We start from the raw sequence: 24,566 nt of genomic DNA on the forward strand, positions 1-24,566 counted from the left end.
TCTGGTTTTACTATACATTTGTGGGGGAGGGGAGGATGCGGGATGCTGTAATTACTCTGGGATTTCAGAGCTTGGTTAAACCTTTCTTCTGTCCGAAGGAAGCGGTCTTGCCAAAGCTTGTTGAACATAAAGTAGTCTGGATCCGGCGAGAGATTTTTTTTTTTTAATGTAGTCCCATAGCCTAATTCTGAAGTCTCGTGGGAAGTTTCTGCCTGTAGACAACTTCCTTCTTGTGAAGAGATGTGCAGAATTATTTCTGCTGATGGTCCGTCTATTTGAGAGATGGTAGCTATTGAATATCAGGTAATATTTTTTTTTCTGTCTTGCACAATACAAAATGTATTGTTTCAAAATGCAGTGAAACTAAAGAATACGTCATTCAGATTTATATATTTAAGAGCATATTACAGGGTTCATGTTGTTTCTCCTGCTTCCCTTTTTCTGTCTAGCTCCTCCTTATTTGTTGCAGTGAATAAAGTTCATTGTTTAAAGTAATTGTTAATTTATGTTCTCTATGGAAAGATTTCTTATCATAGGTTAATTATAAATATACTTACTGCAATAATTTAAATATTAAGTAGTACACACTTGTTAACAAAGACGGAACACTTTGCTGAAGAAACACACTTGCTCAGCAGGCTGTGGTTCCAGGTGTTCTAGTGCTAAACCAGCTTTTGACAGCAGTAGCCCACTCCACAAGTATCCAGGGAGGATGCTTTTTATATTTGGTCAGCCAGGTCGGGGGGGTTGATAGGTTCTACTGCAGTTATGAAAATTTGAGCCTGAAAAAATGTCACTGTTGTTGTATGTTCTGTCCCTCCCCGTATAGATGAAAACTGACTTTTGAGAGGATGAGAATTTGTAAGATAATGATCTTTCCAATAGTTGTGCTTTTCAAGGATTGGTTCAGGTTAAACCTAGTAGAGCATGTTTAGATCCACTTTTTCCTAGTGAATGCAACAAGCTGGCTTTAAAGGTGACTTTAAAGTTGTTTTTTCCAAGATAAAAATCTTGTTTTGTGTATTTCCTTTTGTAGATATCTACTGTTAAACCAAACTGAAACCTTTTGTGTCCCACGTAACGTTCCCTTCCTTCGATCAGATTTCTAATTTTATATTATTCTAAATATATGTAGAGCTGTAGAACTGGACAAAGATGTTAGTACTAAGTAAATCTTCTACTGATGTTTTGGTTTAGGAAAAGTACCAAGTGAAGAGAGAAAACATTTTTATTGAAAAGTCAGCATGGTTTAGTAGTTACTGAATCCCAATAAACGTGAAAGCAACCATCTCCCCCGAAATATAAATGCAAAATGAAAGGGTTAACTTTAATTTCATGTCAGAATATTATGTTTATGTATCTAAGTGACAACTGAAACTTAGCAATCAAATTGCATTGGTTAGAGCTAGTCTACTGTTCTGTTCTTTGACTTAGTCGTTCTTTTCTCCTTGGTGTTATCCATCGCTTCTTTCTGGCTCAGATGTCTTCTGTTTTCTTATGTTGTTGCCTTTGTGACCAGAACAAATACTGAAGTAATACCAGGGAGTTAGCAAAACTTAGCTTAGGTATGTGTTCTCCAGCTGTATCATTAGCTAGGAGAGGGTTGTGTATACAAGGTAGAGGGTAAAAATAATGAAGGCAGAGATCTCCATCTCAGCCTTGCTTTGATTTGCCTCCTGGAATGAGTGTGTGCAGCTGCAGATCCCAGCGAAGGGAGGTACCTAAAGCTGGGAGTGTCTCAAGCATCCAGGTGTCCTATCGCAGTTTGGTTTGGTTCTAAGTCCCATCTCCCGTAACTGCTGGAAGAAAGGGATGCAAGAACTCTTCCCACAGGTTTTGGCTCAGAAGGGGAGCAGAATAGATACTCCCTGATGATGAGTTGCTGAATGAAATGTGCCATGGCTGTATTTCTCTAACCCAGCTGGACCCATTTTTTTTCTAACAGGTGGATTTGTTAGAAATGCATTAGGGCAACCTTTTGCATTCCAGGCTCTCCAGAAGTACCTGCCAGAGGATGAATAATAATTCTGCTGCTTGCTCTACCATTCCAATCCTCTTCTAATAAAAGTGGATATTGTGACAATAATTGCAGTTGCCAAGCAATGGAACTCAGTACAGCTAGGCTGATTAGATACCTAAACTGTTTTGTTAACCAGAATTATAACAGTGCACATCACCCACAGAGCTTATAGGCAGTGTATAACAACTGTAAAGAGGGCTGGAAATCCAATGTCTTGGGCAGTATATAAATATAAAATGGAGAGTATGGGCTGAAATGTCACCTTGAACTTGAAAAGCCAAGTGTGGACAAGTGACTGGGAGTATATCACTGTTAGCACTTTTTTAACAAGGTCTATGTGTAGTTTTCATATGGGTTTTTTTCCCACCATTTTACAGTGAAGGTCAGTTAATTCCTGGACAGAAGATCTGCATAGATACATTGAAAAACCTACACTTAGGATCGGAAGCTTTTCTTTTTCTTCAGAGGAATGAAAACCTTGGAATTCTGGTAGTTGACTGTGCCTTAAGGGGCTCTTAGTTTTCCATGCTTACCCTGTTTATCTGGTTCCTTCTCACCTGTCTGCATTAAAGGGTGCTTGCTTTGTGGCAAGACTCACCTTGACTGGTATCAGAGAGGGTGGGTTTTTTTTCCTGGTTATTTTTGCTGTGATGCCTCTGAGACAATAGAAACCCTGTGTGAATGCTGCTGTTCTAGTGCAGAGGACACTTCCCTTAGTTGGGCTGTGTTTGTGATACTAAAAGTGAATCAAGAGCCTCCCATTGGCCAGAAAAGTGAGTTCACATAAGAACTCTACTGGTATAGCTACTTTGGTTTATATTTGCCTCAAATTGTATTCTGGTGCAACTGTTTTTGGGTGATAAGACCTGAACTACCAGTCACCTTGTCTCTGGTGCCAGCCCACGTGTTTTACCTTGTATTTGGAGAGGAAGGTTCTTTTTTCAGTCTGCTTAGCTCATGACTGGAAAGCCCCACAGCACCTGCATATATGTAATTTAATACTTTTAAAGCCCTTTTTGGGGATTGCAAGTTGGTCATATTTTAACTGCCTTGAGAAAGCAGGTTACAGCACGACCTATGTGATTTTACGCTGCATAGTTGCCGTGTGAAGGGAGGGCTCCCTGTTCTGTTAAATGAAGTTTATAGCACTTTTTCTTCTGTTCAATTAAATGACGGTTCTTGTTTTCCAACTATCTTAAATCTCTGTTCAGGTGGAAATATGGAATTAATGGAAGTCTTAGTTCAGTTTGTTAAAAGAGGAACATTACTATGGAAGGCCAGAGAATGTAGGATTTCTGTGCTTCATCATGTAAGAGATGGTTAGCACAGGGCAGCATGGCCATGTGTTGCATATTGTTAAGAGTAATTGCATCAGACTCTAATTTTTCTGTGGATCTAAGTATAACTTCCTGATGACTCTGTTAAATCCTTTGGCTGACCATTATGGATGCAATTAGATGTTGTGATATTGTTTTGTCAATTTGCTTGTAATGAAGCCTAAATGATCTGGCCTGGCTGGCCTGTCATTTTAAAAAAAAAAAAAAAAAAATCCCCAAAAACTTGAAAGAGAGGCGGGTTTCCTAGATTACTGCAGGATGGCAACTCAGCAGGCAGCTAAAAGCATAGTAAAGTCTCCCTAAATGTGAGTTGCTGAGCCCAGCCACATGATGAATTTTCATTCTGGAAGAATTGGCTGCTTATCCCGGCTACCTAAGTGTGTATCCCGTAGGTTTCTGTCAGCCAGTTGCTGAGTCACTTGGATGCGTAGACAACTGTTTTAAAAATAAATAAATAAAATCGTGCACAAAACTTTTTTTAAAGGTGGAGAAGAACAGTCCCCAGGAGAGACAATTTCTGTTAAGCTCTATTGTCATCACAGATTGTGAAATATAAATTCAGTGTTATAAACAGCTTGTAATTTCAGTCTTCCGTTTTTGCTTTAGCAGGCATTAGACTGAAGCTACTGGGATAGGGTTTAAACATTATTACCACGGTTAAAAAAATGTTTTACTCTCATAGTTATTGATCATAACACGCCACCTACTCACTTCCATGTTACGTGTATTGTATGGAATGGCATGCTCCTATTTTGCGGTGCTGTCAGAGAAGTGATAATGCAGGATAAGAAAGAGTGCAGGGGTTTGAAGTCTTTCTTCCTGCGAGGAAGGAGCTTTAGTGATTTAGGCATTGCCTGCTTTCTTCTGCAGGTTTTTTTGTTTGACTTCGACAATTTTCTCACCAGCTGGCAAGCTTGACCATACTGTGACTCTGAAGTGTTGCAGTGTAGTTTATGGAATTATTCTGGAGTTGCATTCTGCTGGTGTTTCAAACAGCTTTCCCTTCCTTATAACTGCACAGAAGCATTGTGCCAGAGGTTCAAGCGTTCAGCTCCAACCATAACGCTCAAACAATGGCTTTCAATGTTTGCCATGTACTGGGCATTAATGGGTAAGAAATTTACTGTAGGTTTGATCTTTGTTAGCTTTTTTATCTTTCTTTTTTTTCTTCACCTTTGGTTGAGCGGCAGAGAATCTTGCAGGCATTGTCTGGGCACTACAGATCAGAGTTAAAAATTTGGCACTACTTCTACGTGGTTTGATAGCCAGGGGTTCTGGGGCTTAGCTGCTTGGAAGATACTGTAGAGCTAATAACATTCTCCATTTTTGTCCTGTGTACCCACGAGGATGAAGAGGAATCCTTGCCAACTGAGCCACTCACTCATGTTTTGCTATTTCAGTAGTAGGAGGTAACAGATGTGGCTTCAGAGGAGCCCCCGAGGGATGTGCTGGGTCAGTGCAGTCTTGTTGAGAGGATTAATTTGGCAATGACTTTGTCATGAGGATGCTTTCACGTGAGTTAGGCTAAATCTAGACCCGCTTGCTCTGGTGAGCTGTGTGTAGAAGGCATCAATCAATATTATTAAAGGGATTCAGTTCATTTTGTTGGCTCAATTTTTGCTAAGCTGCTGTTCCTGTTGACACTCAAAGTAAAATGTTGGCAGAGGGAAAGCAAGTGAGATGAGGGACATAAATGTGATTTATTCTGAAATTTTTCTTTGTGTAAACTTATGGGGAAGTTGGAGGAAGTTCATGGAAAGCAGCAATGCCAGAGATATCTTTAGCGAATGACAGCTGAAATTGCAAGAGCAAAAAGACAGAGCCAGTTTGAGTTTGTGATGTGGGTTGCAGTCCTTCTGTGTGTTATTTTTGTGAGTGTTTTGTTCTGGTCAGCTTGGTAACACAGTGGCCCTTGGATTGGGAATATATAGTTAGTAGAGTGGTAAAAGAGAAAATTAAAGTAGGATGTGTGTGTTTTTTCTAAGGGCTATGGGAGACAGTGAGAACATGTGTGGAGAAGGGGAACCCGGTCACTTTTTAAGGTATTTGGGCCAAATGTGATTGACCTCTTGTGACACCACTTTTTCCTTCCAAGTCTGGGAGAGAACAACTCTGCAAAAGGTTGCTAGGAGTGATGAGTGACACAAGGTGAATTAATGATAATAGACTATATTTCTCAGAAATGACAAGCTACATTGCAGTATAATCTTCATTCCCTTGAGTGTTTGGAAGATTATAGTGGTCTAGCTTTGTCCTCCAAAGCTTAACTTCTAATTAAATGAAGAAAAACCCCAAGCCCTCTTCCTGGGCCTTAGATGTGTAAACAAGAATGTTCTCAAGACTTATATTAAAATGGAAACAGTTGTTTTTTGTTTGGGTTTGAGTATTCCCTTTCATGTTTTGCAAACCAAAGATGGCAGCGTTGTGCTAGTGCTAGAAATACAGGAGTTGAAATTCAGTTGCGGACTTAGCAAAAGCTAAAATGGTTGATGTTTTCTGGATTGTTGGGTGCCTTTTATCTATTGCCCTCACTTCCTCCCCCATGCAGAGAGATGTAACTTCATAAAATTCTGGTAAATGTAAAGCGGTTCATGTAGCATATTTGATGAAGAGCAATAGTTCAGTGGTTAGGGAGAGAGGTTGAAGCATGTGGTGTAGTTTTAGTTCCCTCCTTGTACTGGTTCTGACATCCCAAGAGGTAATGCAGAAGTGCAGAAGCAGACTTCCCTGGGAAGAGATTTAGTGATTGATGTGACACATGCAGGATAGGTGAGCTTAGAGAGTACAGAAACTTTGTGGGAGGTTGTGTAAGTACATTAAAGACACTAAAATATATATTTCATTCATAGTGTCACTACGAAGGCAAAACCAAGAGCTCAGTGGGTGGTGGAATCCTGTGTTAATGTAAAGTGTCATAAGCAATCTCTCCAACCACTGATTCCTGTGAACTCCACATTTAATTTCTTCTTTGCATAGTATGCAATTAAAGAATTTTTAGACTTCTGTAGTAATTTTTTCCCCCTGTGTCTGCAGGTGGTACAACTATGCTGAAACTTCTCATGGGCTCAAAGGGAAATTGTAGTTGCTAATCGGTACTTTCTCAGTCTTTCTACCTGTTGTGGTTTAGCCCCAGCCAGCAACTTAGCACCACTCAGCTGCTTACTCACTTCCCCCCCCCCCCCGCCCCCCGGTGGGATGGGGGAATCAGAAGAGTAAAAGTGAAAAAACTCGTGGGTTGAGATAAAGATGGTTTAAGAGGTAAAGCAAAAGCCGTGTGCACAAGTGAAGCAAACCAAAGAATTCATTTGCCCCTTCCCATGGGCAGGCAGGTGTTCAGCTATCTCCAGGAAGGCATAGCTCCATCATGTGTAACCGTGACTTGGGAAGACAAACACCATCACTCCAAATGTCCCCTTTCCTCCTTCTTCCTCAGCTTTCTATGTTGAGCATGATGCCTTATGGTGTGGGATATCCCTTGGGTCATTTGAGGCCAGCTGCCCAGCTGTGTCCCCTCCCAACCCTTGTGCTCCCCTGGCCCCCTCACTGGTGGGGTGGGGTGAAGGGCAGAAAAGGCCTTGACTCATAGTTCCTGCTGAGCAGGGCTTACACAATCATTCCTGTGTTACCAACACTGTTTTCAGCACAAATCCAGAACACAGGCGCATGCTAGCTATTGTGAAGAAAATGAAGTCTATCTCAGCACATTCTCTACCCCTTATTCCATACCATTTATGTCATGCTTGGGTCCCACACTAAATCCTCGTTAGCCACCACCCTGTTTCCTATCTGTTGATACAATACACAGATATCATTCCCTTAGTCTGTGGACCATCCCTGTGAAATGTCTCTAAAATGTCTAGAAATGTCTACTGAGTTCATTCAGTCCATGACTTTGGGCTCCATCTGTTATGGTGGTCACTCAGGGCAGGAGAGGTGGTGTGTTGCGTGATGTTACTGGGCACCAAAGCCAGCTCAGGTCAGGTCACTGCTGCACATACACTGGTTCTTGTAAGGCTTGTCCTCTAGTGGTTCAGGTGGTTTCTGCTATAGTAATTAATAAACGTGCAACTCAAATCATGGGTTACAACAATTTAAAGGTATTTCCATTACTGTTTGCACCCCTGGCCCGTTTGGGCCAGGTTACAGGTTTTAACATTGCAATGAACTACTCCTCTTGCCCCTGCTCCAGCTTGGACTTATGCAGAGACTGCAGTCTCTTATGGGTGTACCTGCTCCAAGTGGAGCCTTATTTAGAAGCTACAGTCTCTCCAGAAGTGGGTACACCTGCTGCGGCATAGACTTACCCACAGCCACAGTTGCTTTGAGGTGCACCTGTTCCAGTGTGGCCTTCTCCATGGGCCACAATGCCTTCAGAGATGTACCTGCCTCAGTGTGGCCTTACCCACAGCCACAGACCCTTCAGGAGTAAACCTGCTCCAGTGTGGCTGCAGTCCCTCCAGGGGTGTACCTGCTCTGTTGTGGCCTTGCCCATGGCTGCAGTCCCTCCAGGGGTGTACCTGCTCTGTCATGGGCTTATCCATAGCCACACACTTTGAGGTGCTCCAGCATGACCTCCTGCACAGCCACTGATGCTTCAAGGTGCACCTGCTGCAGCATGGCCTTATCCACAGCCACAGATGCTTAGAGGTGTACCTGCTCCAGTGAGGGCTTATCCTTGGGCCACAATTCCTTCAGAGGTATTCCTGCTGTGGCACAGACAACCATGGCTACAGATGCTTTGAGATGTACCTTCTCTGGTGTGGACTTATTCATGGCCACAGATGCTTCAGGGTGTCCTGCTGCCACATGGACTCATCCACAGGTCACAGTCCCCTCGACTCAAGTTCACACCAGAGTTCCAGCCTGTCCAATGCAGCAGCACAGGAACAGCAGTGATGCCCTGGCCATCTGCCAGCTCAGGCGTCTGGCCATTGCTGTTATCAAACTGTTCCCAGGCACAGCACAGCAAACAGTGAAAGCAAAAAGCAGCCACTAACGAGCACTAGACTTAATATACAGTAAGGCAGACAAGCCCCATGGCAAGCACGGGAGCCTGTCAATTAATAGCTAGACAGCAATAACAGCATAAATTCCATCTAGCACATTCTAATCAAACCTGTTGTTATCTTGAGCCCCACGTTGGGTGCTAAAAAGGACTGTCAGTTTAACCCCAGCCAGCAACTAAGCACCACCCAGCCACTCGCTCACTCCCCCCCCCCCCCCCCCCAGTGGGATGGCAGAGAGAAGCAGAAGAGTAAAAGTGAAAAAACAACGTGGGTTGAGATAAAGATGATTTAAGAGGTAAAGCAAAAGCTGTGCGCACAAGCAAAGTGAAACAAGGGATTCATTCGCCCTTTCCCATGAGCAGGCAGGTGTTCAGCCATCTCCAGGAAAGCTGGGCTCCATCACGCGTAACTGTGACTTGGGAAGGCAAACACCATCTCTCCGAACGTCCCCCTGTCCCCTTCCTTCTTCCCCCAGCTCCATATGCTGAGCATGACACCATATGGTGTGGGACATCCCTTGAATCAGTTGGGGTCAGCTGTCCTGGCTGTATCCCATCCTAACCCCTTGTGCCCCCACATCCCCCTCGCTGGTGGGGTGGGGTGAAGGGCAGAAAAGGCCTTGACTCTGTGTAAGCCCTGCTGAGCAGGAACTATGTCATCCCTGTGTTACCAACGCTGTTTTCAGCACAAGTCCAGAACACAGCTCTATGCTAGCTACTGTGAAGAAAATGAAGTCTGTCCCAGCCAAAACCAGCACACTACTTCTGCCTTCCAAGTCTTTGAGTGAAACTACACGAACAGACAAGGCTTAAGAGCAGGCCCTGGACTGCAGTATTTCTCTGTTCAGCAATGACTGAATAAGAACATTTAAAGGTTTTTCTTCTTCAGGGCTGTATGACAGTCCTGATGCTTTTCTTAAAACAAGGTTAATACTTATGAGTGAGAATGAAGGGAAGGGTTAAGATCAAGTTCTACTTTTCCCTGTTTATAATCTGTATGGGCGTAACACTTTCAGACTATTCCCTCTCTGTTTCCACTGATGTGTCCTTCTGCTTCTCTTGTGAGCAATTGCAGTTGTGTAGGAAAGAGACTCCTTTTAAATCTGCTGACAGGCTTTATCGTATTTTCAGTTTGTTTTTCCTAACCTGATTCAAACCAATTTTTCAGATAACATGGAGATTAGGATGCTGTCATCAGCCAAAGTTGTTCTTTAACCTTCAAGTGTTTGCAAGGAATTTTTTTGAGCCATTGGGCTTTTTCCAAGGCTCCAGACAACCCCTAGGCTGAGTTGATCTAGTATATGTTAATAGGCAGGCTGTTACGTTATGCAGATCTAAATCCACCCAGTGCAATAAACATGTTCTTGAGAGGGGGACGGTGACTCTGGAGATGCTTGCCTTGGAAAGGATGCTACATGCTGTGTATTTGGGATTAGGGCTGCTGGACCACCGCCATGTTCAGTAGCTGCTTTGGAACCTTTTTTAATAAGGACCTGCCATAGATTAAAACTAAAAAACATATGATGAAAAGGAAGTGGCTCTGTTGGGAATAAATAACAACACTGTTCAGAAGATGTGCTGATCTCCCAGAAGGACCCACAGCTCTGAGCTGACATTACTGAAGGATGACGTGGTCAAGTCTGTCTCATTAGAGGAGTTTGGGAGAGAGCAGTGTTACTGTGTTCAGTAACATCAGCTCTTAGCTGACCAGAGTGTAGCAGTAGCTGTCTGGGGAAGCAGATATCTCATGAAGTTGAGTGCACTCCGACAAAGCTGTTATTGGCAAAGTGAGATTTTTCTTGTGGTGGTGCTGGTGTGAGCAAGCTATTCTCTAAAAGTAGAACTACTCACAATTGGTTTTTGTATTAAGCCTTGTAGTTCCTTCTTTGTGCAGGAAATCACCCAGCACTGATGGTAACATACTGTAGTTGTTACCACTGTATGGAATTTCAGGGTAGACGAGAAGCTGAGTAACCTCATGCCCTCCCTTAAAAGAACCATTTTGAACCTTGTGGATCACAGACTTTGTCCTCAGAATGGGTGTTTTAACCCCTGGGCAGGAAGATGGTACAGAACGAGAAGGATTTCTGCACCTTTGGCACTTCCTTTCAGCAACCAGTGTAAGGGGGATGCTTCTTTTTTAAATGGAAAAGCTGAAGGTATGTAGGCTCCTCATTTAAGACAAAGTTTTGTGCCTCTACTGAGGCTGAGGTAAAGGAAACAAATTTTCACAGAAGGGAAGTCAGAAGAGGGGGAAAAAAGGGAAATCATAACTTGCTTTGGTAACACACCATGAGTATGCAAAACAGGAGAAGCGTGAACGGGAGTTGATTTCAAGATTGCTAGTTTGATGTTAATGGCAAGCAGTCTATCCCAGTTCTCATTTCAGAAATGTAAATGACTGCCTAGGCTTAACAAGTGTCTGTTGCTAGGGAAAGCCTGACCAAGCTGGAGCAGACTTAGGTTGAAAAGGCTTTAGGCTTGCGAAAGGGTTGTGCTGGATTGACTTGATGACTCAGAGCTGCCTTGGTGCTTGCTGCTTTGTTTAAGACTTTTTGGTGTCCAGATAGCAATGGTTGCATCATCTTCAACATCTGGCCAGCTGAGAGGTTACTGAGACAGTTCAGTGTAGTACAACCTTTTAACATTACGCAAAAAAGTAAAGGGCCAAAGGCAAGGCTTAAAATGTGAAGGTGTATATTTAATTTTTTTTTAAGGAAAAAACCTAAACAGTTGTGTTTCTTTAGAACTTCTAAATGGAGTAACAGGGAGTAATACAAAATTTGGAAGCAAGAACTACACCATGATGAAATGGTTTCTTGTGGGAAATGAATTCTTCTCTTATTAAAAAAATGAATGTGTGAACTGTCAGTCTTGCCCTCCAACACCTTAGTATTGACAACAAATTAACTGCTATGAATGTACATAGCTGTGACATGCTGTAGCAAGCAGAAGTTGCATTATAGGCTGCATGTTGAACAGCAGGCCTTCTGCTGATTTGTCTTTTGTAGCATGCCACTTTACAAAAAGAATGATTCCTTCGAAGCACTGAAGGACAGCAGGCAAGTCCTTTTAGGAGTAGCTAGTGACCTGAAAAAACTCCTGTATATATAAAAAGAATAAAGACCTGCTGCATGGAATAAATGATTATTTGATGATAGATGGTGATCAAATGGCAGGTGTTTCTCAGGGTGGCAATGTTGTTCTCCATGTCAAAATGTTTTGTATGATCGAAATGAGCATTAGCAAATCATGGTTAAGGTCGAGAAGGACCTACTGGATCACTGTACTCTGAGCTCTTTGCGTCAGGCCCAGCTTTGCTTTAGTCTGCCCGATCTGTGTGTACTCAGTAGTGCAACTCCCTACCCATGTGCTGTGCGGTGAGCGTGTTTGTTCACAGCCTCTGTCCTGCACCTTGGTGCCCCAGCCTGGAGCAGCACTTAGGAAGGAGACTTGCCAGGACATTCTGCCAGATCAAGGAATAGGCTGCAGGTCGCGTTAATTACTCTCATCGTATGAACCTGTTATGTGCAATCATTTTTCCTGGTAGTTCATTGACCCCATCTCAGTTACACGATCAGGCTTGGATCTCTCCTCTGACAAGGAATGGGCTGCAGGTCCTCAGAAAGACTGTAGCGTGGGGTGGGTTTTTCTGTTACCTTTGGAACTTCACACGCCCTGTAGCTTGCCCCTGGGATGCTCCCAGAAAAAAAGAGTACGGTGGGCTTGTTGTTGGGTAGTAGGTGAAGCTCGGTACTTTTGGACTGAAGTGCTACTTCCAGGGATACATTTGTGTTTGTCATGGTAAAGAATGCATTGCTTCTTTTTGGCATTTTACTGTATTGGGGAGTTACCTTTTAAACAAATAAGTATGGGTTTCTTCAAAGAACTGATTTCTCACTCAGAATTAGGTGCTTAGTTTAGAACAAGTCTGAGAAATGATAGGCAGTTTAAAGAAAGGCGTGGAAATCTGTAAGAGGCTGAATGAAAACAGCATGAATCTGGCTATTGGTAATTATCCTGGGTGTTTATAATCTACAAAACCCAGAACTATTGGGGCAGGATAATAAACGGATCTTGCATTTTTATTTTCTGTTTATTATTTTCTGTTAGTGAGCAAAATAAATACATAATAGTTAATTTCTAATTCTGAATTGAACATGAAAAAAAGGTAAGTTATCCTAGTCATATTTTAAAAAGCTGTATAAGCTGGGATATAAAAAACTGTTAAATAGAATGTAAATGCTCTAAAGAGCATCTTCTGACCACTTCATTCTGTCTGACAGACCAGTTCAAATTTTAAGTCCATTACGCTTTCTCTAAAATGGGATCCAAAGAAAACACAGCACCCAGATGGAAATTGTAGTTGATTTTGAGCTCTGATTAATTTGTTTTTCATATAATCCTTTTCAGGGCAGTGAGAAAAACGTGAGAAAAAGATGATGCATTGTGGATTAGTTAAATTTCGTGAACAATGTGAACTTTAAATAAATTCCTTAAAAACCAAAACAAACCAACTGATTTAATTGTAACTGTTTTTTCCAAATGTGAGTATGGACTGAGATGCTTGTCCTAATTCATGTTTGGGTCTCTGCAGTTCTCATTATACGCATCAAGTTCTGCAAAACATAAGTCAGTAGATGAACTAATAAGTCCTTAAATCAAAAACATCAACAGCACGCTCATCTGTAATCAATTTCTAACATTAGAGCCCACTGGACTTCATCCTTTTCTGTATTAGGGGATGATGTTTCATAATGGAGACAAGTGAGTGCGTACTTTTGCCATAAAGTTCTAGAAGTCTCATTGATTTATAAAAGCATTAAGTATCTAAAATGAAGTAACTTTCAAGCTGAAACAAACATAAAGTGAAAAGCAATATGACTTTTAAAGTCCAGCCTCAGGAAAGACGCATGAACAGATATATAATGCTTTAGTTAACGGTTGCTGCCATTTCTCTTACAAATTGTTCTTTAGGGTATTGTAACTCAGCTGTTTTTAAACCCATCACTCTGGAACCTTGCCTACAAAATGTCAGCACAAGTGCAAATTTTATTTCTTGAACAAAATTAAGAGTCTGGAGCAGTTAGGCTTTCTAAAATTTTATGGCAGTAAAATAAATTTTGCTACTTTTGCTTTGCCATAACAGGAACCGTACTGTTCACCTTGTCCAGCCAGCAGGTAGAGACAGAAACCAAAACAGTTTAACTGGAAAAACGTTTTGTGTTCTAACTTGCCTTTTGCAAAAAGGAGAAGCCCAGTGTCCAAGTGTAAATATACCCGTGTTATTGTCGGGCCGTGCTTTGGGCAGAGGGCACTGTCCCTTGAGGATGGGTGGAGGAGGGATGGTTGCTTTAGAAGAAAATTTCACAAGTTGAAAGCAAGACTTGGGTAACAGCTTATTAAAGGGATTTCATTTGGGTTGAGGTTGTCTCGCCTACAAATTCAGGAGAGAAGCCCACACTTCTGCCGCACATGACCAGTACATGTCTTATCAGATCTACTGTCTTGGAGTTCTTTAACATTCCCCCTCCCATCTGGCTTATAAAGCTGGGTAATGCCAACCCATTCAGCTTTTTTAATGTTTTCCTGAAGTTAAAGCCTTGATGAATATTCCAGGCAGTAGTATGCAGTTGGTTTGTAGGCAGTGTATACTAAAATGGGGATTTTCTGTCTCATTGGTCATGATGCCCAAGTGTTACTGTTGGTACATTAGTTTTGGTCTTTGGTGTTTGTTTTTTTTTTTTTTAGGTTTAGGGAATGAACTTTCTTGCGTGTAGCTGTTTCTAGTGCAGCAAGTCACATTTTAATAGGCTCTACTTTCAGTTTGGATCTTTACGGAAGGAAGATTAGGTAATAGTTTGTGTAGAAAACATCTGTTTCTTAACAAAGATCTCACCCTGTTGTTTTTTTATATTGTCCCTGTAACAAGAAAGTCCTTTAGTCTTTTAAAGACTTAAAAGTCTTTAAGTCCTTGTCAGATATTAGAGTTGCTGTGGTTTTAGCATGCTCTTGTTCTGGATCCTTTGTTAGCTTAAGTTATTAGCCTTAGATAAGTGCTGTGGGATGGAAGGACTGCTTTCTGTTGTCAGCGCAACTTCTGAATCTCTGGACAATTTGTCTGGGTTAGAATTTAAGTTTTTTGGCTCCAGTGTCTGTTTAGACCTTTCCCTTGTCTGAGGAAAAGATGTTGTTAAAATAATTAAGCCTAGCATGCATAAAAAGAGAACCTTTCCACAAAATTGAATTGCTTGGGGTTTATTTAAGTTTTGGATTGCTTAAACAAATTGGCATTTTACTCTGCTTACAAGCAACTTGCTGTCTATTCCGGGGAATCTTTTTTTTCCATGTTTTCCACAGAAGACCAGCTCTGAGGGTTTCCAAGAACAACAGCTCTCTACACTCCGTAGTTCTTTTGTTTTACATCAAAGTGCATTTTATGTGTCTAATTATTACATTATTAGTATACTTTTCTTCCAGCCCCTTTAAAATCTTTATTGTGGTATGTGTCTAACATGGAAAGACCTAATACATTGATTTATTAGGGAATAATCCTTTTGGTCATTTTTTTCTTGAGAGTGCATTGAGTTCAGTCTGCTGTTTTCAAGGGAAATTCCTCACTGTGATGCCGTGTGTTCTTGTAAATAAATTTATCCTGTGTTTCTTGTAACAGAAGAAACTTTTTTGTATTTAGGTGCCAAAATCAGTGAAACTTGGTTCACTGGAACATATAAACAGGAATCCAGTGCATTAGCTACAAGTCCAAGCACTTTCTTTTTTCCTCAGCCACAGTGCAGGAAGTGCTGAGCAGCTTTCCATGGATTTTGTGGTGTTGCTGATGTGTTGCAAGACTAGCGTTCAAGAGTTAGGGCTAGTTTGGCTTCTAACCCTGGGAAGAAGGGGTGATTTGAGGAATAAGTTGTAATTTTCTGGCAAGTGTTCCCCTTCATGTGCATGTATCTTAGGGTGGTGGTGGTGGAGCATGAATTAGTAACATAATGACCAGTGGATCACTCTATGTGACCTAACTTGTTTGGAGTCATGTGGCTGAATCCCTGGTCCGGTCACACGTCATGATGTAATTTGAAGCAGAGTGTGCAGATGCATTCGGTTTATCTTTATGTTCTTCAATCTAATGCAGCTTTTTTCAACAGCAATAATAAAACAACATTTCTCTGTCTCCTGCAGAATATAGCTAGCTTCCACCTCTGTGCTGATCTTGGTAGTTTTTACAGTGGTAGGTTGAATGAGGTGAATATTCAGTGTAGGTGTAAGTCAAGTGCTCGTTTCCTATTTTAACACTGCAACCTAATTAAGTTAAAAATTTTACGGCCATCAGAATATCCTACTTGCATTCCAATTTCAAAAGGCTTAAAAATGCCTTATTTACTAACTTTCCTTTCTCTTTTTACATTTTCAGTTTGCGGGCCAAATGTTGACATTCGCAATGATATCCATGAGCTGAAACGCCTGGAGAACTGTACGGTAATTGAGGGTTTCCTTCAAATTCTGCTCATCTCTAAAGCAGAGGATTACCGCAACTTCCGCTTCCCAAAGCTCACTGTCATAACTGACTATTTGCTGCTGTTCCGTGTGGCAGGCTTGGAAAGCCTCAGTGATCTCTTCCCCAACCTCACAGTCATTCGTGGGAGGAACCTATTCTACAACTATGCCTTGGTTATCTTTGAAATGACAAATCTTAAAGAGATCGGGCTTCACAACTTGAGGAACATAACCCGCGGGGCCATACGGATTGAGAAGAACTCTGACCTGTGTTACCTCTCTACAGTGGACTGGTCTCTCATCCTAGATGCAGTGTCCAATAACTACATCGTTGGGAATAAACCTCCAAAGGAATGTGGGGACTTGTGTCCAGGAACAATGGAAGAGAAGCCATTGTGTGAGAAGACATCTATTAACAATGAGTACAACTACCGCTGCTGGACCACCAATCACTGCCAGAAAAGTAAGACCTGAGTAGATTGTGTGCTTTTGTTACCTCTTTCTGAAGTAAAGGTTTAATTTTGTGGTTTTGTTTTAAGCTTTTTATCAACTTAAACTTATATTCTAGTTGTGTGTAGTCCAAGTAACGAGTTATCCAGCTACCACACAAACAGATTCCTCCCCAACCAGTAAAGGTTCATCTTACTTGATTTTAAAAGAAAACAGAAAACCAAAACCAAACTAACAACAACACAAAACCCCAACAGCAGAAACCCACAAACTTTCTGGGTTACTTCTCCATGGAAGAGATGCAAAGTAAGTGTAGATTTAAAGCCGGAACCAGTTTTACCTGCCTTGAGGACTTCAGCAGGAGGTGGCTGTCAAATGCCATCTCCTCCTCATTGCCAAAGTGACATTACGTGTGTGCCAGAGTCATCGCTGTACTGAAGCAAAACCCTGTAATGGTAAATTCTGTACATAAGAACTTTCTTACTGAAATCAGTTTTCATGGTACAGTTCGTAGTGTCAAGGAGTTAATGGATACCTTGACTAGGTGAAATTATCCTTGCCTGTTTTGTTGTTCTCTGGCATGACGGGGTTTATGTCTTTCTGATAGCAAGTATTAGCAAAAACAAAACCTGATCTCTTCTCACTTCTTAAAAATAGAGTAAACAAATACATAGTTTACTCAAATAACATGATTACATAGCAGGCTTTTTGAGTTCATCCTGTAACTTTACGAAAGCTGAGCCCTGCAGTATCAGTAGGGCTTAATTACAAGCAGTCATCACTGGGGGAGGAACAGTTCCTAAATTGCACTTGCAGTCTTGACCAAAGCTACAATAATGATAGGAAGCATGACAGTGTGAGGAAAAAGAGAAACAGGGCTGTGTTCAGGTGACCTTCGTTTGGGGACACAGTTTTTTCTGAAGTGCTTCATCAGTTGCTTGTGAAGTCCTTGTGTTCAGTTAGAACTGAAATCGAAGTACCTTGTAGGGCCGTTTCAGTCAACACATGCCAAAAATACCTCTGAAAAAAGGCTTTTGTAGGGCTATGCTTTTATCAATAATTCTCAGAGGAAAGAGTTTACTTTGTTTTTAAACAAAGTAAAGAACTCCCCCAGCCTGTTACTGGGACACTCTGTGGTTTGTCCAAGGTGAGGGAAGTGAGCTGCCTCGTTTTCTTACCATGTGTTGCTATGAGTCGTTAGGCTTCTGCAGGACAAATTTATGTCTTCATTAAAAGAGTGTAACTTCGTTGTCTACAGAGGGTGACCTAAGTGATTTCTGTGCAACCTCATTGCCTTTAGTGGTTTGAATGGATGTAACTAGAGTGTATTTAATGAGATATAACAACTTACTTGCTTTCTTTTGTGTGCTCTGGCTATTTGGAATAGACAAAAGTAATGTGCAATAAAAGCCTGTTGACTTCTAGGGGAATGTTAAAATAATTTGAAACCCAAATGCACATGAGAAGAGATCAGTTTAAATAAAATGAGGTCATGGTTATACTGTGATGGCAGCACTTTTAAGGCAAAGGTGTAGATAATGTTTTTCTTTTCCTAAATGTTTTCATCTTCCTTTCGTGCAAGATTGTGAAGAAGAAAGCCAGTATTGGAAAAGAGCCTTGAAAAGCTTGTTAAGAGCATTAAACTTGGAAAAACACTGTAGGTTTAGGGTACCTTACTGTGCAGAGCACATACAGAAATGATCAAGTTCTAATCAATAAAAAGAGTGAGAAACTTGGACCTATTTAATCTGTTGTGATAAGCCACTGACTTTGAGGAATAGGACTTCAAATTTGCCAGCCATTCATTAAAAAAAAAAGCAAAACCAAAACAACCCAACCCAAAAGTACTCCTGTTCTGAAGAAAAACAAGGAAGGTATAAATGTGCAGTTGTTCAAAAGGAAGCTTTTTCTCTCGCCTAGTTTGTGTGGATGCTTCGGCAATGAACTCCTGATCTGGAGAGGACTCTTGCAATACTAAATTACACAAGACATGAAAAAGAATGGGAGCAAGGACTTCTAAGTTACTGAGTGTTTCAATCTGCATTTTTCCTACCAGTAGAGATATGAGACCTGTGTTATTTTCCAGGGAATATTTTTCTAGTGTAGTATCTAATTTAACCTTGACATTCTCCTTGTGCGTCACAGTAATGTTAAACTGAAAATGCTGTCTCTCACTCGGGGTTCCTTTATGCCTTTTTATTTTTCTTCGCTCTGGATCTGTGGAGGAGTGTCTATTCAATCTCTTTTGTCCTTGTTTAGGTTTTACGCTGAAAGATCTGAAGTTGGTGGGTAAATGTTGTGTGGGAACACTTAGTACTTTAAGTAGCCTGGCTTCTGTTTAGTTTTGTCGTTGAGTGGAAGTTGTTTTTTTCCTTCTTTTTCTTGCTCACAAACAGAGGAAGAAGCCTGTGCTTCCTTCAATATAACTTGGGCAGGAACAATGTTGAGGGTGGAGGGAGGAGAGAGGGAAGGATATGCTGTGTTTGACTTGGAATAATCCATTGACATTTCTGTAGTGAAGCAAGCTACAAAGAAGCTGTAACTTTTTAAACTTTTTTAAAATTTTTTTAAGCGTCAGCGGCTTGTCTGCCAGTTTTGTTGCCCTGGTTTCTGCGTAGTATACGTTCCTTTACCTTCAAGTGCCCCAAGGCAGCAGCCGTACGAGTTTGCTCACTTTGGAGCTGCAGCATGCTGTGTTGGGTTTGGCATGCTATCATCTCTGACTTGCACCTACTTTTCTTTTGGCATATCAAATGCCAGCTGTGCTTCACTTGGGTTGCAGGTCTGCATAGAAGAATCCCTCAAGATAAAAGGAGAGTACTGAAGTTGTTTGCATCAGTGGTTGTGCTTTGGGGCACAGGTAGAGATGGAAAAGATAAAAACTGAGCGTCCAGACATACAAATAAGATTACGGCCTTTGTTTTTTTATTTTTTTTTCCCTGGCAGCTGGAAATGTTTATGGAAGCTGCCTGCATCTTGCTCAGCGATTGATGTGAGAACCAGAAAAACTGTTTCTGCTGTACCCCTTGAAAGACTAGTGTCTGATGACACACTTGCTTTGCCTGTCCATTGGTCTACTGTAAAGAAAACTTCAGTTGTTTTCTATATTCCTTTTGCTGATGACTAAGTTTTGAGGTCTGCTGCCTTAGTCACTAGGCCTTTGTAAGCCTTCATAAACCAAATGTAAATTACAGCCTTGAAAGCCTGCCTGGAAGTTTAGGATCCCTTGTCTACCATAACCTTTGTGTCGTTTTTCGAACAAGCCCAGCTAATGCTTCCTGAGACACTTCTGTTTGCTGCGGCCATAAAAATTGAACTAGGCAGACTGCTTATGTGGGAGGGTAACAGCAAAACTAGCAGCGATCCATACATAAAATCTATGGTGTATGGGTGGTTTTTTTCTTTTGTTTTTAACTTCATCTTAATTATTTGTCTGCTCTCCGTCCACTCCCCAGTTAAGTTGGAGATGCTCTCTGCCAGGTATTAGCTGAGTGTGGGTGTGGTTATGGGAAGGACAGAGTCAATACCAGCTATGAAGGGGTAGTGGCTTCAACTGCAGCTTCTGTGTGAGGGGACAAGAGCAGAGTCTGGAAGGGTCCTCCCTGTGTGAGAGAGCAAATTATAGTGCTGCACGAAGGAGATGAAATAGCCGTGCTTCCCATAAAAACACATGAAGGTGAGTATCTGAAGTGCACGAGGGACCTTTAAGATTAGATTTGACACTGGCATAAAAAAAAGGTTTAAATTGGCATTGTAGAGGGAACATGGATTAAGGCCCGAAGCAGTAAGCGCTTGTTTCAAAAGAGGCGAATTGTGAAAAACAATAGCTCACGTAGACTGTGCTTCACAATACAACAGAAGAAAACTTTCAGCTTCTGAACGTGTGAAACTGAAGACCATGGAAAAGGCATGTGAGGATTTGGAGGCTGATAAAGAAGCAGATGGCAGCTAAGCACAAAATGTTTTTAATGAAAATGTATCCTTATTCCTTTTTGAATTGGTTTGACAGTGGCCTGAAAAGATGTGGTGTATGCGGGGAATGAGGAACAGGAGGGAGAGAATGACAGTGAGTGGGAAGAGTGGTCCATATGTACCTTCTACTAAAATGTTTAAACATATGGAGACAGTAACATGATGTATTCTCACAAATATTCGGAATCTGCTCCTGTTTGTTTACACGGAGCTCAAAAGATAATGTAGTTGAGTGGTATCGTTTGACATAGCTTCATTGACTTGTGCAGTTCTTACCAGTGTACGCCATCTGGGAATCGGCTCCCTGTTGATTCAGCAGAGTAGTGGTGAATACAATGTGCTGGGACTTTCCCCCCCGCCCCTTCTCTCCTTGTTTTCCCCTCTCTGAGGAGTATTCACTGTATTCCCCTGTCCTTTCGAAATATTGAACGTACATGAACTATGTAGACATGAAGAGAGAGAGGAAGAATTTGGGAGCCAGAGGTGCCAAATCAAATTGCACTTATTTTGCTTTAAATTACATCTGCATGTGGTTTTTGTCTGTTTGCTGCTTCATTTTAAGGGTTTGGGTTTTTTTTTGTGTGTGTGTTTGTTTTTCCTTAAACCCTGAAATATAGTAGAAATGGAGTATATCAGCAGAGGACAGCACACTTTAGAAGTTTTACTCTTTTAGCAAGCAGATTTGATGTGGTCTAATGTTAAGTGAAGCTAGTCTGTGTAATGCCTTTGTTGGGTTAAAAGAAGTATCGTATAATCCTGAATGTGTTTTGAAATGGACAGGTTGGTTGTCTGTTTGGTTGGTTTGCAAACTCCCCAGCAAATAAACATCTTCTGAAAGGAATACACAGAAGGGTGGACAAAAAAAAATTGTAAAAGGTGCAGTTGGTGTCACTGAGTTAGAAAAATCTGGAGAATGTTAAAATTCTGTTAGTGTTTTCATTCTGACTGGAGTTTTTTCCTGACTTCTGCTTCCCTCCTGAGAAGCCTGCTCTTCAGCCAGAGGTTTCCAAGAATTTTTATTATGGCTGTGAGAGCATATTTAATTAGTAAGCTGGAATGGCCGCAGAGCAGTTTAGGCCAATCTGCAGTTAATTACCATAGCAGTGGTTTATATTCTGAGAAAAGGGCTAAAATTAAACAAATGTATACTTGCCATTTTGCTTTGTTCTGTTGCAAAATGCCGTAACCTGGGAAGAATATCTTAAATCTTGCAGCCTGCACTAGTCACCAAAAACTAAGTGCTAATGTTGAGTACTCATCTTGGCTTCCTAGTTTCTTTTGGCACAAAGATGTGTGGTATTTTGAGAGGACTTCAAATTTTGGAGTTTTGTTTTCCAGTATTAAAAAACTTGATACAATTAACTGGGTCTTTCAATGACACTTTACCACAGGTTAAAAAAACCAAAACAAAACCCATACCTTTTAAAATTTTAGACCTTTTCCCCACTTTCTGGAATAACGTATAAAAAAAAAAAAAAGAACTGTTCTTAGGGTTTTTGAAAATACCTTGTGTCTTTTCTACTCATATGTACACACACGCACACACACGTATGCTTTTCTCCTTATAAAACATTGTATTTTACACTTCCTTGGACTTGCTTTATCTGTATTAGTCCGGAGGTGTCTTTATGTTCACTGGGTGATGTGTCACCGTATTCTGGTGATCATCCATGCTATTGGAGAAGTGTCTTTATTTTGGTATTGTTTCTGATAATGGGGAGGGGTAGTCCACGTGGTGCGGAATAATACAGGAAGTGTTGCAATGATTTCAGTGGAAGTACAATACCTTGTAAGTGATAGTCAGGGTGGTTGAATGTATATGCCCATATATTCTGAGTAATATAAACTATTTTGCATAGAGACCATTCTGATTTAAGAAAAATGAGGATTAGCAGTTCTAAAGTTAACCCCACAATAAACTTGCTCAAGCTAGGAAGTGGAGGCAGAGTTTTTTCTGCTTTATGTAAATGCATCTTATACTTCAGTTAAACAAGAGTGTGCCACCATTGAAGCCTGGCTGGATGTAAAGCCCTTCTGGATCCACACTCTGCCTGTCTTTTCATGGCTTCAGATTTTTGTCTCATGAAACACTGAAATACTGAGTAATCTTTACTGCTACTACAATATGGATTTACTTGAATTGTCTCATGCCAAGCAACTGCTTCACTGTCAGAAAAACAGCTATAAAAATATAATTGGAGATCGCTTATAGGAAATGGTCATTCCCTGTGTTTATGGGTTGCATGTGTTCCTCAGTTCAGTTTCTCTGATGCTCTGTGGGAAGGAAAAACAATGCCAGTCCTTCTTACAAGAAGGCACAAAAGCATCACTAGATTGTCGTGCATACAGTGCGCAATCTTTTAACGTGTAGTGCTTGAAGTCCTGGTCTAACCTCTCATTATATGGAGGCTCATGGGAGAAGGGAATGGACTTCATAGGCAAGGGGCCTGAGGCTGTGGAGCAGAAGGGATAGGAAGGTGATAGGTACAATCACATTCAGAGAGGGTTTCTAAGATACTGCTTTTTTATTTCAAACTTTTTAAAAAAATACTTTAAAACCTCAGTAACATCCTAAAGGTATTTGCAAAGGTACTCTATGTTGGTGATGTTTCAGAAATTTGATGATTTGGCACTAGCTACGATTGGAAAGAATGCTTTTGGTTTTACTTGCAACCCTTCTGCTGTTCTTAGTGACTTGCTTTCATCCTAGAGGAGACTGAGGACTGAGGATGATGCGTTGTTTAGAGTTTTACCTTCCTGTTGTGTAGCACCCCGTTAAATCTCTGAAATTAAATATACATCTAAACTTGAAACAAATCTTTGATTAACCTGCTTAACATGGACTTCCATGGCTGGTTGATATATATTAGACAAATGTGTGTTAATAGAATAGATAGTTACATTGGATAGTTAATTACATGTAATGTAAGACTTCAATTTTGTGATGAATTTGCAAAACAACTGGGAGCTGAGAATAGCTAACAGTGTTACAGGGGAAATGTCAAGTGTAAAACCAGAAGAAAGCTGTGTTTTTGCTGTGGTCTTGCAAATGTGGCAGGGACAAGGCAAATGCAGCCTGGCGTAGCATTTTCCGCAGTTCTCTGTCTGTGGCTCTTATCCACGGAAAGAGTCCGGCGTGCAGCAGGTTGCAGCTTTCCTGGGGATTTCTGTTTTGACAGTTAATGCTTGTATGGATATCTAACAAGGGGTGAACTTGAGCCGCAGTCTTTTTAAATTGGTGGGGGCCGTAAAAAGATCTGTCCTCCACCCAGCTGTCCATTTTCTTGGACTGTATAGAAATACGTCTTTTGTGATGACTGATCTGCCATTGAATTTGGGTGAAATGGGCTGAAGGAGGTTTGGAGGTGGGTGTGTGAGCAAACTCACTGAGCTCGCCAGCCTACTTTTCATAAGAAGTAGAGGTAAGACTTGGGTTCAACCCTGGATAGGAATCATGCCCTCTAAAAATTTTGAATAGTAGGCACCATTTTCCTTTTTTTTCCTTCCCCAAACACACATGAATGTAGGAATGAATTGTCCTTAAACATTTTCATAATTGTTTTCATGTGGCAAACAAGTTTTTCAGTGTTAAAGAGTGATGAAACAGCCTTTGTTTGGCCTTCCTTCCCACTAATAGTGTGATTTCCTTCTCAAGTCTGTTATGGCTCTGAGAATTAACTTGTAATTTAAAAAGATGCTTGGATAATAGTATGTTAATACAGATTGTTGAATTGCCTTTTTCTTCTGAGGTGAACTCAGCCTGGTTCAGTTGTTGACCGTCTCTTCCTCCCCCTCCCCACCAAAGTTTTCAGCGTTTGGAATGGAATGTGCATGTGCTATCAGCCAAGTGCTAAAAATGAATTAGCAAGTAGTTTGTCCACCATAAAATGGTAAGGATCTGAGGTGCCCATAACCTGGGTTTTTAAAGCTAGAAACCATATGCCATTCAATTTTTTTCTTTTTTTGTTTACTGTTTCTTGCTGGGCAAAGTGAACTTGTAGTTACCTGCCCAAAGCATGGTTCTGTATGCCCTGGCTAATTAATAAATGCATTTGTATAGCTCTTGACAACTTAGGGGAGAATGAATTCAGCACGGGACTTGAGGACCCCTCTTGGAAAGGCTGGTGTGTTTTGCAGTTTGGTTGCTGATTTGCATGTTCAGAGGGATTTGAGAGGCAACTCAAAGTTCTCGTTGTTGGTAGTTAAAGTTCAGCTTATGCTCTTAGGTGGGTCAGACTTCTAGTTTGTACACCAGTGTGACCTTCCTGATTTTTTTTTC

At 41.1% G+C, this 24,566-nt stretch overlaps 1 protein-coding gene across 2 annotated transcripts in view; it reads left to right on the plus strand.

Moving 5' to 3' along the window:
• The window catches only part of IGF1R (insulin like growth factor 1 receptor), a 199,523-nt gene that overhangs the window by 20,740 nt on the left and 154,217 nt on the right, over window positions 1-24,566 (plus strand). For both annotated transcript variants that reach the window (XM_064456157.1, XM_064456156.1), the window contains exon 2: window positions 15,783-16,328. In XM_064456157.1, the coding sequence (XP_064312227.1) occupies window positions 15,783-16,328 (546 nt within the window). The remainder of the gene's footprint in view (window positions 1-15,782; window positions 16,329-24,566) is intronic.

This window comes from Phalacrocorax carbo, chromosome 7, assembly GCF_963921805.1.
Source record: "Phalacrocorax carbo chromosome 7, bPhaCar2.1, whole genome shotgun sequence".
Classification (NCBI taxonomy): Eukaryota; Metazoa; Chordata; class Aves; order Suliformes; family Phalacrocoracidae; genus Phalacrocorax; species Phalacrocorax carbo.